At 39.4% G+C, this 16,621-nt stretch overlaps 1 protein-coding gene across 1 annotated transcript in view; it reads right to left on the bottom strand.

Moving 5' to 3' along the window:
- Positions 1 to 16,621, bottom strand: part of DPP6 (dipeptidyl peptidase like 6) — a 417,816-nt gene that overhangs the window by 132,957 nt on the left and 268,238 nt on the right. The window contains 2 exon segments of the mRNA XM_036398554.2: positions 8,544 to 8,618; positions 11,590 to 11,684. Coding sequence (XP_036254447.1) covers positions 8,544 to 8,618; positions 11,590 to 11,684 — 170 coding nt within the window.

Raw genomic sequence — 16,621 nt, 5'->3', positions numbered from 1 at the left:
GCTTTAGGAATGCACCCAGACCATCATTTCAGAAGCACAGATTTCCCCTGGAAACATCCCCAAAACCAGGGAGCAATAGAGCCAAAAATCTGGTATCCAGTGTGGTTTTATTGTTGGCCATGGAAGAGCTGCAGACCCTAAGTCACCACAGTGGCTACCAATGATAAATCATGGAATGGGTTGGGTTGGAAGATCATCCAGTTCCAACCTCTCTGCTATGGGCAGCAACACCTTCTATAGACCAGGTTCCTTCAATGTTGAGATGATCCCACTCCAAGAATACCTGCTGAGCATGAGGAGAGGACCCACTCTCTGTATTTTAGGGGTGCAAACATATTTTCCATGGATAACAGACACAACCAGCCACCTCCTTGCTGACACTCAGTGCTCCTTTCCCTTTTATTAAGAATGGAAAACAAAGCATGCAGATTTGGGATGTGTCTTTTCATTCCATTTTTCCCCCCAGTTTCTACTGAGTTACAATGGCAGACCCTTCTATTTTAAATAAGAACCCAAGGCCCCATGGCTCAAGGATCCTAAGTACCAAGATGTCCCTACAGTATATTTGTATAAACTCCTAACCCCCCTCTAACTTCTTGTTTAAACTATTTTTTTTCTCATTAAATCAAGCTGTTCTAAAGGAGAATTGCTCTCAAAAGCAAAGAACCCTTCATGCTACATAAAGGAATACAGTTTCTGCTGCTGGAACTTTGTCAGGATTTCAAATGAACCATGAGGGTCCCCCCAAACCAAATAAAGAACAGATTTGACCTGTTTACCTCCCCTATGTTAATCCAAAAATTTGCCCTGAAATTTAGCAATATTAAATTAATTTCTTTAGTTTCTCCCTCAAAAGAAAACTCTAGGATTAAACTTGTCACTGATTATTGCTCCACTGGCCTGTAACTGTGTCCAAAAATTTCTATTCTAAACAAACAACGGGACAGAAATTGGTGGAAGAACAAATATTCTCTCCATTTAATGACATGTTTGCTCAATTAGAGTGGGTATCCACCCTCCTATAGTAAGAAGTTTTTATTCTGTAAGCACAGGGAGCAGAGAAGATTTGGCATCCAAAGGGCCCTGCTGCTGTAGGCACAGCTGAGGACACCTGAGAAGGCAGTGTTTGCACAAGTCTGTAATAGAGTTTTGAAAACCCAAGAATCCCCTGAGAGCTGTGTGGCAAACTTCCCTCTCTCTCTGTGCCACTGCAGATATCAAATATCTATAATTAGCCTGAAACAATTACTGATACCAACTCATGACACACGTTGGTACCTCTGACAGAGATATTGCTGCTCCTGCCTGTGCTGAGATCCACTGGTAGGAAAAACCCCCCAGCTGCTGAGGGTTAGCAGCTTTAGTTTATTCAATGAAAGGTGACCATGAAGAGCTCATCTCCTGCCCTAGATAGACTCCCCCAGGTCAGACAGAAAAGCAAATGGGAGTGTGGAAATGTTTTTGTATCAACCTTGTCTGATACCTTTGAAAATTCTGTTTTGTCTGTCTTGTTGAAAACAGCAGATGAGGGAATTTGCTCATGGTGGGTTTTTGATTGGAAAAGATAAGCTGTCTTTCACAGAGACCAGATTCATAATTAAAAATTACCACAAAAAGCTCTATTAAAGTAAAATATTGCCTTTAAGTGTTGTCAAACAATAGCTGCTGCTTCAGCTTAAAATCCAAAATAAACTATCACCCACAAAATTAACCTCTTCTATGCTATTAGTACATTCTTGTGCAACACTTTTGGACACACAGGCCTTAGCTTTAGTTATGTAAATGCAGCTGGAGCACTGCTGTTCTACCACAAGGAGGTTAAACAGCACTTATCAAACAAGATTATCACACTGCTAATCTTGGCTTTTAAAATTGTATCACTCAAAACAGGATCTGTAAGAAGAAGGAGAAAGAAAGGTGGTCCCTACCTTCAGCCCTGACACCCCAGAACAACCTCACTGACAGCCCACACAGGCACACACATGCAAATGCTGCCATTTTCAGAAGCTGTGAGCATTTTATTGGAATATTAAAGAATCGCTGAATGGTATTAATAATATTTATCCTATGGGAAGTAACTGAGGCTGTTGCTTTCCTGAAAATTTAGCAAATGATCAGATTTGTTGAGTAGCTGGCCTATGTGTTTCCACTAATTCATTAATAACTTTATTTCTGCTCATTAAAAGGGCACTGGATGACTACAGTGATACAACTCATTCTTCATTCACAACTACATTCATACAGTTGGTGAATTGAGAAAGGAGAAGATACTCTGCCTGAAGATACACACATGCACAGATGTAGTAACAGAAATATTTTAACTAATATAAACAGCATTTGGATTGAGTCCTTTTCTTCTTTCTGTTTAGTAAGTGCTTTATCCTAATCCATTATTTATCCTAATAACAGTAACTATTTCTCACAAGTATATGAAATTACAGTGCTTCAGGCTTGAAAATGTTGGAAAAAATAATTTTAGCCAGCAGCCTTTGATATAAGTGAACAATGTCCTTATATTGTACAATTTCCAATAGTGGAGTCCTTCTGATTTATGAGCAACAATTCAAAACTGTATTCACATTAAAAAGAGGATATGAAAAACCATAAACATAAGCTTTTCACTTCAAAATGGCCCCTTCAAAAACTAATAATTTACAACAAACACCAACACTTAAATAAAAATCAATAAAACAGGTAACATTATTTTATGACAGAAATATTCTATCTGTGCTCACTTTATCATGAAGTCACCAAACACTTTCAGCATTCCTGAAAAAAACATTAGATGAGAATGAAAAAAATAAATTTGAAATATATTTATTGCCATATAAAGAAAATAGATTTATGTAAGCCTTTTTCTAGGCCTGGTAAATCCATTTCAATTAAGCAATAAATATCATGACTAGAGTCTGAGCAGTATTACTGATGATAGTTATGACAGTGTTCAATTTTTAGAGGTATATTTATCATAATAATGTTTATCACCTAGCTCAAAAGGATGTTGTGAGGATTCATTAATATTTATATCCATTAGTGTTTTGGAAATAACAAGCATTACATTATTTTAGTTTTCACACAACTAATTAAATTAGTATGAGGTCGTAATTGGACCATAAGCACAAACCCCCTTCATTTCACATAACAGATTTGGAGAAATAGTAAAAAATATTAACAACAACAATAGTAATACGTTGCTTTCTATAAATGATGCTTTTTTACTTTATTCACACTGTAAATACCAAGTCTAAGGTTTGCTCTGGGTCTCTCTGAGCTCTCTTTGGTCCCACCACTTGTCTTAGAGATATAGGCAGGGAGAACAAAAATACTGAACTCACCACGTGAACTAGACTAAAAAATAATTATTGAGTGTGTTCTAATTACAACAATGATTAATTCTTTCCAGTCATTTGGAATAAAAAAAACATTTATTTTAATGCAAAATAGGTAACAGCATCTGTTGTATCAGCTGCCAAAGCCTCCGAACCCTAACTTTGTTCAGAAGCCTTTGCAGTTTGGTCCATGTTAATCAGCTAGCATTCTAAGTGAAATTGCCCTTAACTGGCACAAACACAGTAATGGGCTGGTAAAATTGGAGACAAAGAGCAAAAAGTTTTACAAGGAATCTTGGCAGCTTTAATTCCTCTCTTGCATGATGACAACACTGATTCCTAATACAGGCAACTAAATATTCACTATTTAACATCTCACTACATCACTCCAGTAAAAAGGCTTTCTTCTCACATATTTCCTCTGTTTCTTTTGTTCCATTACACAAACTCCACTGGTAACTGACTGTCACACAAAGCTGCACAAGCTTTAGTTACTCGTCTTTACTCTTAGCTCAGTCACAGAAATGCCTCGAGATTTAAAAGTTGCTTTGTCTCTTGGCTATTTGGGAGACCCCTTTTGGAGACCAGGGGTACCCACAGAAGTGATGCCAGCCCAAAGACCTGTGTGTGTCCCCAGGAGGCACATGGGGGGCACAGAGCTTGCTCATCTGTTGTAAAAGCGGGCAACCCGACAAGGACAGAGAATGATGCATCTTATCAGAAGGCTAATTTATTACTTTATTATACTGTATCATATTAAAGAATGCTATACTATACTGTACTAAAGAATACAGAAAAGATACTTACTGAATGCTAAAAAGATAATAATGAAAACTTGTGACTCTTTCCAGAGTCTCGACACAGCTTGGCCCTGATTGGCCAATGAGTCAAAACAACACCAGAATCCAATGAAACAATCACCTGTGGGTAAACAATCTCCAAACACATTCCACATGAGCAAAACACAGGAGAAGCAAATGAGATGAGAATTGGTTCCTGTTGGGAAGGATGAAAGTTTGACAAGAAAGTCTCACAGATATGGATGCTTAGCAGAAAGATTTTTGAATGTAGAGTCAGATGAAGGAATAGAGGCGGAAGCAAGTTTTGATATAGAAGAAAAGAATTGCTGAGCCAGTCTCACTGGACAACCAAGGAGGCAAAGGGTGTGTTAGTTAGAAGGGGTTTTTATGACTTAGACCCACCTCAAACAAGAAGATGTTTTTACCAAGCAGGAAGACAGCACAGGCAAACAAGCCTGCCAATGTTGCAAGTAGAAAAAAGGTCTCAGAATTTTCCACTGCAAGAAAACTGAAAACCAGCTTCTAGCTTAAACTGTAATGTACTAACTTTTAGTGATTGGAGAATAGTAACATGAATATGGTAATTACAGTAGTTTTGATAGGCTATAGGTAAAAGTTAAGGTATAGATTGGTTCTGCTGTATTAAGATGCTCAGCAAAGGAAAGTATAGAATGCATTGTAACCAAAACCAAAGTGTCTCCAGGCCTGCCTGCAGCTGGAGCTGACAGGCTCTGTCACCCACGACCCTGGCCTGCTGGAACATCTTTGATGGAATAAATGCATTTTGAAGAGCTGCCTGGAGTCCTGCGTCTCTCATTTTGGCTCTTACAGTTTTCCTTTTCTCTGAGGCCTCTCACTGCCTTTCAGGCAGGAGAAAAACCCTGGGTGAAGGGATCCTCTTCAGAGGATGTGAATGCCACACCTGTCAGTGCTGCTGGAGCCATGGGCTGGGCAAGAGTGTCCTTGGCCAGGCACCACCAGAGACAGCCCTGAGCCTCTGCCCCCCTTCTGCTGAGCTGCTGTGTTCAAACCCCATTTGCCCACGTGTTTTGGGGTTATTCAACCTCCTATCAGAGCCCCACACACTTGTTTTGGTGAAGGATGATTTCAAATCAAAGTTTCTCCATGGAGGTGTTTATTCCCCAACGCTTTCCCAAAATATCACTCTGTTGTTTGAGCGTCAGGTTGCACCTTGTTGTGGTGTAAAGAAACTAAAAATAAACAGCAGAAAAACTGTGGGAGTATTTCAAGACAAAGGAGCTTGGTGCCTTTCCTGTGACCTTTCCAGAAAAAGAACAAATCTTCTGTGTTCAAGGTTAGAAAAGCTCCCTATTAGCACAAGGCTTACCCAGAATATTGCTGCCTGAAAGATTAAACTTCTGTAAATATAAGCACTGCAAAAAAAAAAGCATTACAATGAAATCTGACAGCCAGACTAGCCACAATGTACCCACACCAGCTTCACAGCTGTCTGCCAAGCTTCCTGGGAGAAATATCTTTTCAGGAATGTGCTTTAATTCATTATCCTTTAAAATGATGAAGTGATGGAACAGGAAAACACACATTAGCTGCCTCAGTGTCTTTGCAAAATAGGTGTCTGGCAGTTCAGTGCTGTGTTATTCCAGTGTGGGTGTCAGTGCTGTCACCCAGACCAACACTGAGCAGACATGCTTCTGTGCAAATAAATAGAAAAATATAGAAGCAGCTATTACTGGAAGGAAATGACTTTGTGGCACTTTTCTTAAAAATATTCCGCTTCATTGGAGTGACACATTGTGCTCCTCTACTTTGATGTTTATTTCTGGCTGGTATTAAACATAGAGTCTGAATCAATTCATTTCAGCATTCAGACAAATTATTAATTCATACTATGCATATTAAAGCAGCACAACTGTACTGTGTAAAAAATGATGAAAATATCTATACTCACAAACAATTAAAAGGCAGCACATCACACTTCCAAATGCCAAAAAATAAGAAACAATTTCTGATGGCTAAAAAATAAGTATGCAGTAATTCCAAGAAGCTCCTTTTTTGAAATTAAAAGGATTAATTCTACAATTAAATTGTAGAATTAAACTTTAAAGACATGTCCTCTGCCAATACATCTCCTGAAATTTCCTTTTGACTTTGCAACAAGGACAACTGCCCAAGGCCTTGCTGATCAATTCCTTGTGTTGCAGAAAACAGCGTAATTTGAATTTTGTCCAAGAATACAGTTTGAAATGCAGAAAATGTGAAGAGCTAACTAACATGCAATTATTTGCAGCCACAGTCTGCATACCAAGGGAGAAGAAAGCTGAAGAAATAATTTAGCAGTTATTGCCATTTTAATACAGAGAGCCACCCATCATGGCTGAAGGCTGCAATAACCAAGACTGAACCCAGCTACCCCTCTATTAGCATGCTTCAAAACAGAACAAAACAAAACAAACCCAACAAATTTTCTTTTCTCCATAAATGTGGATCTTAAAGGAATAAAAGAGGGTTTGTTTTCTTTTATTTTGCTTCAGAAACTCTTGCTATATATGAATATCTGAACAATTTGCAATGTTCTCTTACAGTGAGCATATGCCACATCCTGAAACATTCCCAAAAATGTTTTCACCTCTCCACCCTGGGTTTTCCTTTCTAGAAAAAGATGTGCTGTGATGCAGGGAGCACCTGGCTGTCTGCTGCTCTCTCTTCTGCAGACAGGCATCTTAAGAACCACAGACTCAGTATTTTTCTGTACCTCAAACTCACAGGTCTGCAATCACTGACATGCAGAGAGGAGGATGCAGAGGAAGCACATCCAGCCCATCCCTTTCTATTCCCATGGCTCTCCTGCCACACTGCCCACATCAAGCACTCCTCCACAGACTGAACACAAAGTCTGGGCTGTAAAAGTCCCCCTAACTCTGCTTCTTTCAGAGCTTCAGAGTGTGCAGTCCTTTCAGTGGATAAAAGTTGAGAATAAAGTTATTTTCTCATTACTGTTTTTCAGAAATTTAACTTTTTCTCTCTTTTTTTTTTTTTTGGTTGGGGTTTTTTTTGAGTTTTTGTTTTGTTTTGTTTTGTCATTAAAGGCATTTTTCTGTCATTCTGAGAGGAACTGAGGAAGCCCTCCCTCCTCAGGGCTCTTTCAGCTCTCACAGTCCATCTGAGCAGAGTTGGCACAGGGCTTCCACAGACCAAGGCTGATTTCCACTAAAAGAACTGCATTTTGCAAAACGTCTCTGGCTTACAAGGCAGGGAAATTTGAAAGAAGGCTTTGCTTGCTCAGTGACCCTTAGGCTGTCTTTTCCATGTTTAGAATTAACTTACACTTCCCCATCCATCTCTGTCTAAAACTCAGCTAAGCTTCAGGTAAGTGAAGTCCTACCACCACCAGTAATTTCCCAGGAAAAATCATTATGAATTACTCTTTAAGTTTCTGATATAGTTTTATTTTCCCTTCTTCTAAAACCAGACATGTTTTTTCTGAGTTTCAAAGCACCAAGCCAGGAATAACCACAAAGATGATAGCAGAGAAATCAGATAAGCAACAGAGTTGCAACTTTGAATGCCTAAAGGATCCACAAATTTCCTTTGGTTAGCAGCTGAAATGTTATTTACATTATGGAAAAAAAACAATTACAGCTGTCAGTAAATTAATTATTTTAATTTTGAAGGATTTGTGATATTCTAGACTATGGAAACAAAATATATAGGGCTTATAGTTCATCCAAGTAGTACAGCATAGCTATCACTCAAACATTTCAGGCCTTATACCAGCAGAATTGAGAAAGACAAAAATATTATTCATGCAGAAGAATTGCTTCCCCCATGTTTGATTCTTTGGTTATCATTTAAAAATGACTCATTACATTTTTCCCTTTTGAAGTCTGGTAAAAAATTTGCTGTAATCCAGAACTTAGTATCAACCTAATGGTGATTTTTTACAAATGATTTATACCTAGCCCTCAGAAGAAAAGGATTTATAATGAAAGTGATAGCTCAAGCCTAACTGCAGCACTGGGAATGGTGACACCATAATTAATGTATTATTTCAGTTGTGGGAGACACTGACAGTAGCTTTTTGTTCTGGGAAAGAAATTTATAGGGTGATGGAAAAAGGCACTATGGAAAAAAAAATCACAGAAGAGGAATAGAAATCCTTGTAGCAAAGACATGTCCTTACAATCCCCCTCCCAGAGGCTATAAAACCCTGGCAGTGACAGTGTTTCCTCAGTCTAATTTATACCTTTCTCCTCTACTAGATGGCAGTGTGACATGCTCTCAGAATTGCTAAGTGAGGGGGTTTCTTGCTTTCTTTCATAGGAAGCAATTAATTTCAAATATCATCTTGCTGGCATAAAAGTAAAAAAAAAAAATTAAAAAAAGAAAAGTTTGCCACTGGCTGTGTATTTTGAAATCAAATCTGTTTACTTACAGGTTCAACATCAAAGGCAAACAGTGCATATTCCCTGTCAGGTGACACCTCGTACCGGATAGCCTTCAAGGAGACCTGGAAAATAAACACAGTTTTGAAACAAATATTCATCAGTTTTCAAGCTAATGACACCTAGAACTAATGGTTATGGTCATCTGTCTAAGGATGAAGAATACTGCCAGAATTAAGTGTCTTCAAAAATATAGAATCTTTTTTTTCAAACCCCAGAAATGTTATGTGGGCACTCGTAAGAGAAAGAATGAATGCATTGTGACTCAGAGCAGGCAGCTATATTAAAAAACCCAGAATTTTCCTTACTGCACAGTGGCTGGTGAGGTGGCAGGTGTAGGGAGTAGTTAGTAGAAAGCTCTGATAAATGGCAATTTATTAATTTCCTCTCATTATCTGTATTCACTGGCCAGTGCAGAAGATAAATGTAAATAGCTTCTGGAGCAAATTAATAATAAAGACACCACTACCTCCCTCAATTAAGATAACCCAGAGGAAAACTATTCTGTTTTCCCCAGTCAAAAGTTTTTGAGATGCTGCAGTGATCCAGTGCACCCTGACCTGAGCTCTGCAAAAATCAGCACTGTAAATCCTGCTAACAAGAAGAGGTGCCAGGCTATCTCAGACCTGCCAGGAATTACCTCCTTTTTCCAGCTCCACTTTTCATTTGTGTAGTGAAGCCATTTCTCCTCCCCAGCATGTTTCAATATAATGCATTGCTGGCACAGATGGCACCAAGGTCAAAGAGAGGTGCCACTAACACATCACTCATGCACTGCCTTTTAAATCTCACCCTCTCACCCAACAAATTAGATCTAAGTCCTTGAGAGAGTCCCACAGGGAAAAACTGAAAGGGGAATTGGGGAAAGTCCTCCCCAAGGCCAGCAAGGATGGATGTGCTGTGGGGATGGCCAGAAGCAGAGGGGACAGGTGGCACCATCACAGAAAGGTTTGGGTGGGAAGGCACCTTTAAAGGCTGTCCAGCCCAACCCCTGCAATGAGCAGGGACTGTTGGGGTCTCTTGCTGGTCAGAATGACTTTGAGAAATGTTAGAAAGTCTCTTTTCTCAGCCTGGCACTTGAAGGAGGAGTCAGGGCTCTCCATTTCTCGGTCTCAAGGTTGTTTATTGTATCTTATCTATAAAATTTTTTCTCTTGTCTAGCTGAGATCTGCTCAGCAAGACAGTCTGAGGCATTCTCTCTGCCCCTAGGGTGGTGTTATGTCTTTATACTAAAAACTATGTGTACAATGTTTACAATCACTTTCCAATACCTATCACCTGTGTTAGACAGTGAGCTGCTACTCTAAGTCAATCTAAAAGTGCCAACATCACAGCAGAAGATGGAGGCCAAGAAGAAGAAGAAGAAGAAGAAGAAGAAGAAGAAGAAGAAGAAGAAGAAGAAGAAGAAGAAGAAAAGCTGGACATGTCCAGATCCCTCCATCTTGCTCTCTGAATCTTCATTCTAAAAACCCCCAAAATCTAGTTTTTCATCTTGTGATAAATTCACTATCATTCTACTTAATTTATCTTAGCTTGCAGATTTTCATCTAAAGTTAGTAACTTGCTCCACAAGTCATAATCAAAACTACAAGCATTTTAAGCTCTGTGTCAAAGTCTCTGAGACCCCTAACAAGAGTCTCAGCTGCTCAAGACAGCCAAAAAGATGTCTTGAGTCCTGACAAGGGACAACTTCAGCCAGACCAGGCTGCTCAGAGTCCCATCCAAGCTGATCTGAGCATTTCCAGGGAAGAGGCACCCAACAGCTCTCTGGGACATCTCACAGGCTGCTGACCCAGAGCAGCTCAGGATGGGGAGGGATGGGGGGCCCTGGGCACCAGCAGGGTCAGCAGTAAGACAGATTTTATTTACAGAAGACAGATTTTATTTAATTTTATGTTAATAACATGGGGAAGGAAAACATGACCAATTAGAGAAGTTTTCTGCCCCAGGGCTGGGAAGGAAGAGGAAAAAGATGTGTCTGAGTGAATGTAACGGTGGCTCTTGCACTGGGGCTTTGTGCATTAATGTGGAGGTGACCTGCAGATGCATTTACTGAGAGGGCAGAGGAACAGAGGTAGAGCAGGCAGTAGGGTGGAAAATGGCATGAAAATGTAGGATTTTCTTGTAGCACTCTGCTTTTCTTACAAATGGCAATAATTAAAAACCAGTGGAATAAACAAGAGGCCAAATGGAAGTAATTTGACTTCAGCAGACCTTGACATTAAAGGAAGACAGCCCATTCCCTTAGAATTGTAAAGAAAGGGGTTACACTCTGGTAAAAGAAGATTGCTTATGTGATGCAGTAAAGTTTGAAGGTTAAATGCAGCATGTGAAGTTTAAATTTGGGCCCTGACATAATAATTCAGTAATAAATTCTTTGTCTCATTAAAAAATAATTAATACAATTGATGTACTAACCTTTGCCACAATGCTGGTTTCATCTACTACACAAAACAATGCTACAAAACACTTCTATCACTGTAAGCAATCTTCTGTATCAGATGTGACTTTGTTTTCTTTACATTCATTTTAATAGCCACCTACTAACTTCTTCCCACAATTAGGGTTTCCCTCAAATAAAACTCCACTTCTTTTCCTTAACACTGCTCATAAAAACCACTGAAATCACATTTCAACTATTAGGCAAGAAAAAGCAGCAAATGCACAAATAAAAAGTAAGTATTTGCATGGAGGGATGTAGAGAATGGCAATAGACAGTAAGTTATATCAATTGTCCTTTTTATTAAGCATTCAGAGATAAGAATTATGCATCTTTCAATTATATATGATATGCAAGACAAGCTACAAATCTCTATATGATACTTTCCAGAAGTATGAGAGAAACTGAGCTTGCAGAATAATAACAAAAGCTGGAGTTCAATCTCACATTATCCATCACTTCATAGCCCATTGTAGCACCAGGGAATTGCTTCTCCTTGACAATACATGGAGTTGAAACCCAAGTCATTTTCTGCTTTACTGATCCAACTGCAAGAGAGCTGTGAAATTCAGCTACTTGTCATAGAAAATACTTACAATTTTTTTGTTTTCTATTAATATTGTTGAACTGTTGGTTTCGACATTCCTCAGAATCACTGTGCCATTCTGGTTTCTATAAATGAATTCATTATCTGCAAGGAGGAAAACAAAAGGTCATTAAGGAAATCTGAAATTGTGTTTGTGTGGAACCTAATTATGGACTTAAAACCAAAAGTACTGCTGGGAACTTTTTTTCTGAAGAACTCAAATTATTTTTTTAACACAGCTATTGCTAAAAGTGGCTTTGAGGACAGCCATAAAACAATGTGGTTGGTGTTTGACATATGTTTGTGGTGCCACACTTTCCCTTAGATGAATGCAAGACTGACCTGGTTTGAATGTACATACACAGCATGCTGTATAGTTAGTGTAGAAAACAAGGTCAAAAAAACCCATTCTTTATGATTAAAGGTTTCTCAGTTCCGCAGTCTCTGTAGGAGCTTAATAAGCCTGGAAAATCTCTGGAAGTGAAAAGCAGATGATCCCCTAACAAAGCAGATTCTGGAACCTAATATTGTGCTCCAACTCTGACATTTGTGCTGCAGACTTATACCAGCAGGAGAAACATGCAGAGAAGTCACCATTTGCACATGAAACAAGGCAAATCACCTTGTCTCTGTGCATTTTGGGACTACTCCAGCTCTCAAGACAGGTGGTCAAGAACAAAAATACTGGAGACAGTGTCCAGCTCTCAAAGCACACAGCCTGCCTGACAGAAAGGCTGGGGCAGACATATGAAAGGGACTCCAAATGAGGGTTAGGTAGCAGGGCAAAAGTTCAGGATGAAAAACATTACAACAATAAAGGGATGTCATAAACTGAAGTTCAAGTCTGATCAGTGCTTACATGCACTGCCCTGCAGATAAAACATAAAACCTAAGTCCCAAGCACTCTGCCATTGAAGGAATCAGTAGTTTTTCTTGGCACAGGACTAGGGTTATGGTTTATTTGCAGCTTGGCTAAACTGAGAACTGATGGATCCTACCAAACCTCTGCTTGCAGCTCCAGTCAGGGAAACAATTCCTCACCACCTACCATTATGGTGGCTGCCCCAGGAATGTCACCATGATGCAGCAAGAGCTAAGGACATGTGGATGGTTTAACATTACCCATGGGGTGTCCTGGGATGAGTCAAAGTTGAGTTTAAGCCCTGTAGGACAGGTACAAGCACAAACCCCGCTCACTGTAACTGCAGAGGTGTGCACTGCCCAGTTGGGGTCACCTGCTAAAGGCAGCACTGGGTTTGGAGACTTGGTTCTTTCAAAACCTGGGTGTACCGACTTAGCATAGCCCTTATCCATGTTCCAGTCTTTTATTTCCAACCTGGGGATGGTGATCCTCATCACAGTCACTAACCAGATTTATAAAATGCTCTGAAGATGCAGATGAAAATCTTCTACACTCTACTTATTGCTGTCAATATAAGAAGTTTCTTCCTCCATATCACAGATTTACACATAAGTGGAAGAGGAAGAAATCTGCTCTGAGATTGGGATGAGTCAGATTCTGGAAGGGCAAATGGTTGCTGCAACACAGTTGATCCTCTCAAAACCACAAGGTTTTAGAGACTTTAAGATTCTCAGAGTCCAAATCAGAGCAATAGACTTTTGGACTCATAGGCATAGTTCTCAAAGCATAACTTTATTTTAAATTATGGAATAAATTTTATCAGAAACTTCTGTCTTGAATAAAAAACCCAAGGATTTGAATTAGATTGACTTACATTTATCTTTAAAGTATTTCTTCATACAATTTATGACTGAACAAACTAAGGAACTTGAGAAAGAACTGATTGAACAGAGCCAGGACAGAAGTCAAAAAATTCATAAGTAGTATGGAGAAGATAAATAAGGGATGCTTATTCCCTGCCTTTTCCAAAATAAATACTGGAAGGCAGCAGATGACACCAGTCAGTGTCAGGTTCAACACAAATAAAAGGGATTATTTCTTCATGCTGAAGGCAAACAAACTGTGGAAGTCACAGTCCCAGAAGAGAGCAGGTGCCAGGGCTGCAGGTGGATTCAAACTAGAATCAGAAAAATGGAAGAAAAATCCCTCAAAGATTAGATGTCTTGAAGGGGAATCCTTTTCAGGAAGCTCATGAACCAGCCATTGGGAGGGGCTAAAGGAATATCCTGAATCCTCAACTTGAGAGATTTGCCTGCTTTTCAGAATCTTCCCTAAGTATTTGCCCTTGTCCTGGGCCATATGCCAGAAGAAACAATCCCTGGGGTCTGATCCAGCACTAACTTATTTACAACTCCAACTTCCAGCTTCTGTGTCCAGGTCCTTAAGAAAATGTTTATGCCAACAATTTAGGAAGTAAGGCAAAAAAGATTTAATGCTTTTTACAAACCTGGTCTTTATATACTCAGGCCACAAAGTCTGAAGCATTGTTATAAAAGGAAAATATGCAGCCTAAATTTTTATTTTCCAGAAATATTTCAGGCATTCCAGAAAAAAAAAAAAAAACAGGAAAAATTAAACTGAGACACAGACTATTACCTAATTATCAGACATATTGAAAATTATTACTGCTTTAATAATCACCCTCTGTCAACAACACAGAATGTTTTCCAATCCGCACTAAGTTCCAGACAGAAAAAAAAAATCATGTTTTAAGCTTGGCCAGCAAAACATTTGGATAATTGTAAGGCTCTCAGGATGTTTCCTAATTACAGAAAAGAAAAGAGCAATGAAATTCAGTTCCAAGTTCAGAACATAGGTAAAGTAGCCTATTAATCTAATGAGTCTGTGAAGCTGTTTCTTGAACATTGCAGGAACTGATGGAATTCACATTACTGCCCATAATGACATTGCTACCAAATTTTATTGCTCCTTATGCTCCAAAAAACCCCCATAACATTTTAATAGACTATGAAACTTCAAGATTACATAAAAGTTGTTCCATGGTTGGAAGTAGGAGATAACAGACTTTCCCATTATTTGTTAAACCTGTAACAAGTTTAAAATCAGGTGCTAATCTGCTGCATGTACTTTTAGAATGCATAAAAAAAGAATAAATGAAGCAGTGCTGATTTGTTAGGGCTCTAAATCTTGCCATTATATTCAATACCAGCCATCAACACACTGTCTGAGTTAATGAACAGAAAATTGGTCTGCTTAAGAGAAGAACAAATTGATCTGCATTATACTCCAAACAAAACACTGTGAAGTTTAGCTGGGTCTTAGTCCTCAAAAGATGAATAATATTCCTGGACTTCTGTTTTGAAATGTATGATTTGTTCCAGTGCAAGAGCACTTTTTTAAATGGGACATACCTCAATCTAAGCCAGAAAGCAATGCAGTGGCCTCTGTCTGTAATGGATTCTGTCCAGCAAGCTGATGAGAATTTGCAGCCTGATTTATAGCTGTCACCAGAGCTGATAAAGGTCATCACTGTATCTCATTTTTTATATCTGCCTTTCTTTGGGGCTGGTGTTCAGTATAAATGATGCCGAAAATTATAATTTTCAGGCATGCAGCCATTTGTTCAATTTCTTCAATCTTTTTTGGATTTTTTCCATCTGTTCTTCACCAAAGTCATGGATATTCCATCCCTGGAAGTGTTCAAGGCCAGGATGGTTGGAGCTTTGAGCAATCTGGTCTAGTGAAAGGTGTCTAATGGGGTTGGAACTGGGTGGTCTTTAAAGCTTCTTCAACCCAAACCTCTCTCTGATCCTATGGTTGAATAACAAAGTTCACTTTTCCAACACCTCATCCCTCTTTCATCTTCCAGGAATTGTCTGGGTGGTATATCACATTTTCTGACTGTGAATGTAGGCACAGGTGTGTAGTCACACTTGGAAAAAAGTGACTGATTGCAAAAAACAATGATTACCAGAAATAATGGATCAGCCTTGGGGCTCTACAGAGCCTGTGCTGAGGAATGGGGAGGCCTGGGGAGAAACTTTTAAAAACCTGCTAAGCAGAACAGGTGAAATCATAAACCCCATCTGCTTCTGTGTCTTGAATTCAGTCAGGAAATGCACAGGCAGAGAAAACAGACCCAGGGAGAGGGAGCTCGTGTCCCTTGAAGTCACTGAGCCCTCACCAGGAGCAGCACAGACAGAACACCAGACAAAACAGCTCACCACAGAGGACAAGAAGGTCTGGGACAACTTCACTTCTAGAAGGAGTAAGTTTGAGTGCAAAGAATTTGAAGGAACTACATCCATTGACAAAAACACAGCATCAGTGACCAAAACTTTAGTGCAGTAAAGCTCCTCTGAAGTCCACATTACCAGAGAGGAGAGACTGGTTTCTAAGATACTAGCAGGACCATGTGTACGAGGGAAACTTTCATTATTTGTCAGAGATTGTGGGAAGCAGAAAGCAAAACTGAGCAATAAAATATGAGAACAAAAAAAAAAAAATCCAGCTCTAAAAATAGTTTAATGAAATTGTAATTTTCTATAATTTTTATAACTGATGAATGAAAAGTAGACGATAAAGGTTATGAAATTCAGATGCATCAAGTCAGCAGCAAGAGACAGTGAAAGAGAGAAGGTAGAGTCAGAATTGTTAAGGCTAATCCAGTCTTTTAGATCAACAGATTTGAGGAAAAGGCATCTTCTTAAGTCCTGATCAACAGACACGAAAGAAAATTGAATGAGTCTCAGTATGATGAAAGCCAGCATCGAGGGAATTATCATTTTCAATCCCCAAGATTAAGGAAGATTGGTGAATAAAGGAAATTTGAGTCCTGAAGTTGTTCTAAGGCACTTCAGATAAACGAGGCTCCAGATAGCAGCAGGGCTGGCAAACGTTACCCTGTGTCAGGAGAGCAGAGAGCAGCAGCTCCTGTGGGACCTTTGCGTCCCCTCCCGAGGGACAGAGGTCACTTTGCCCCAGGCCACGTGCAGGGATGCTGGGATGGAGCTCTGCACTGGCACAGCAAATGTCACAGGGCCACCAGGAGATCCCTGGCACCCTTCTGTCATTCCTCATGGGGGAGAAAAGAACGTTTTTGGGTTTTTAATGACCCAAAGCAGTCAGATCCTTGATGTTTTACATCTGAAGGAGTCTT

The sequence above is a fragment of the Molothrus ater genome, chromosome 1 (assembly GCF_012460135.2).
Source record: "Molothrus ater isolate BHLD 08-10-18 breed brown headed cowbird chromosome 1, BPBGC_Mater_1.1, whole genome shotgun sequence".
NCBI classification, from domain to species: domain Eukaryota; kingdom Metazoa; phylum Chordata; class Aves; order Passeriformes; family Icteridae; genus Molothrus; species Molothrus ater.
This window is presented reverse-complemented; position numbering and strand designations above follow the sequence as displayed.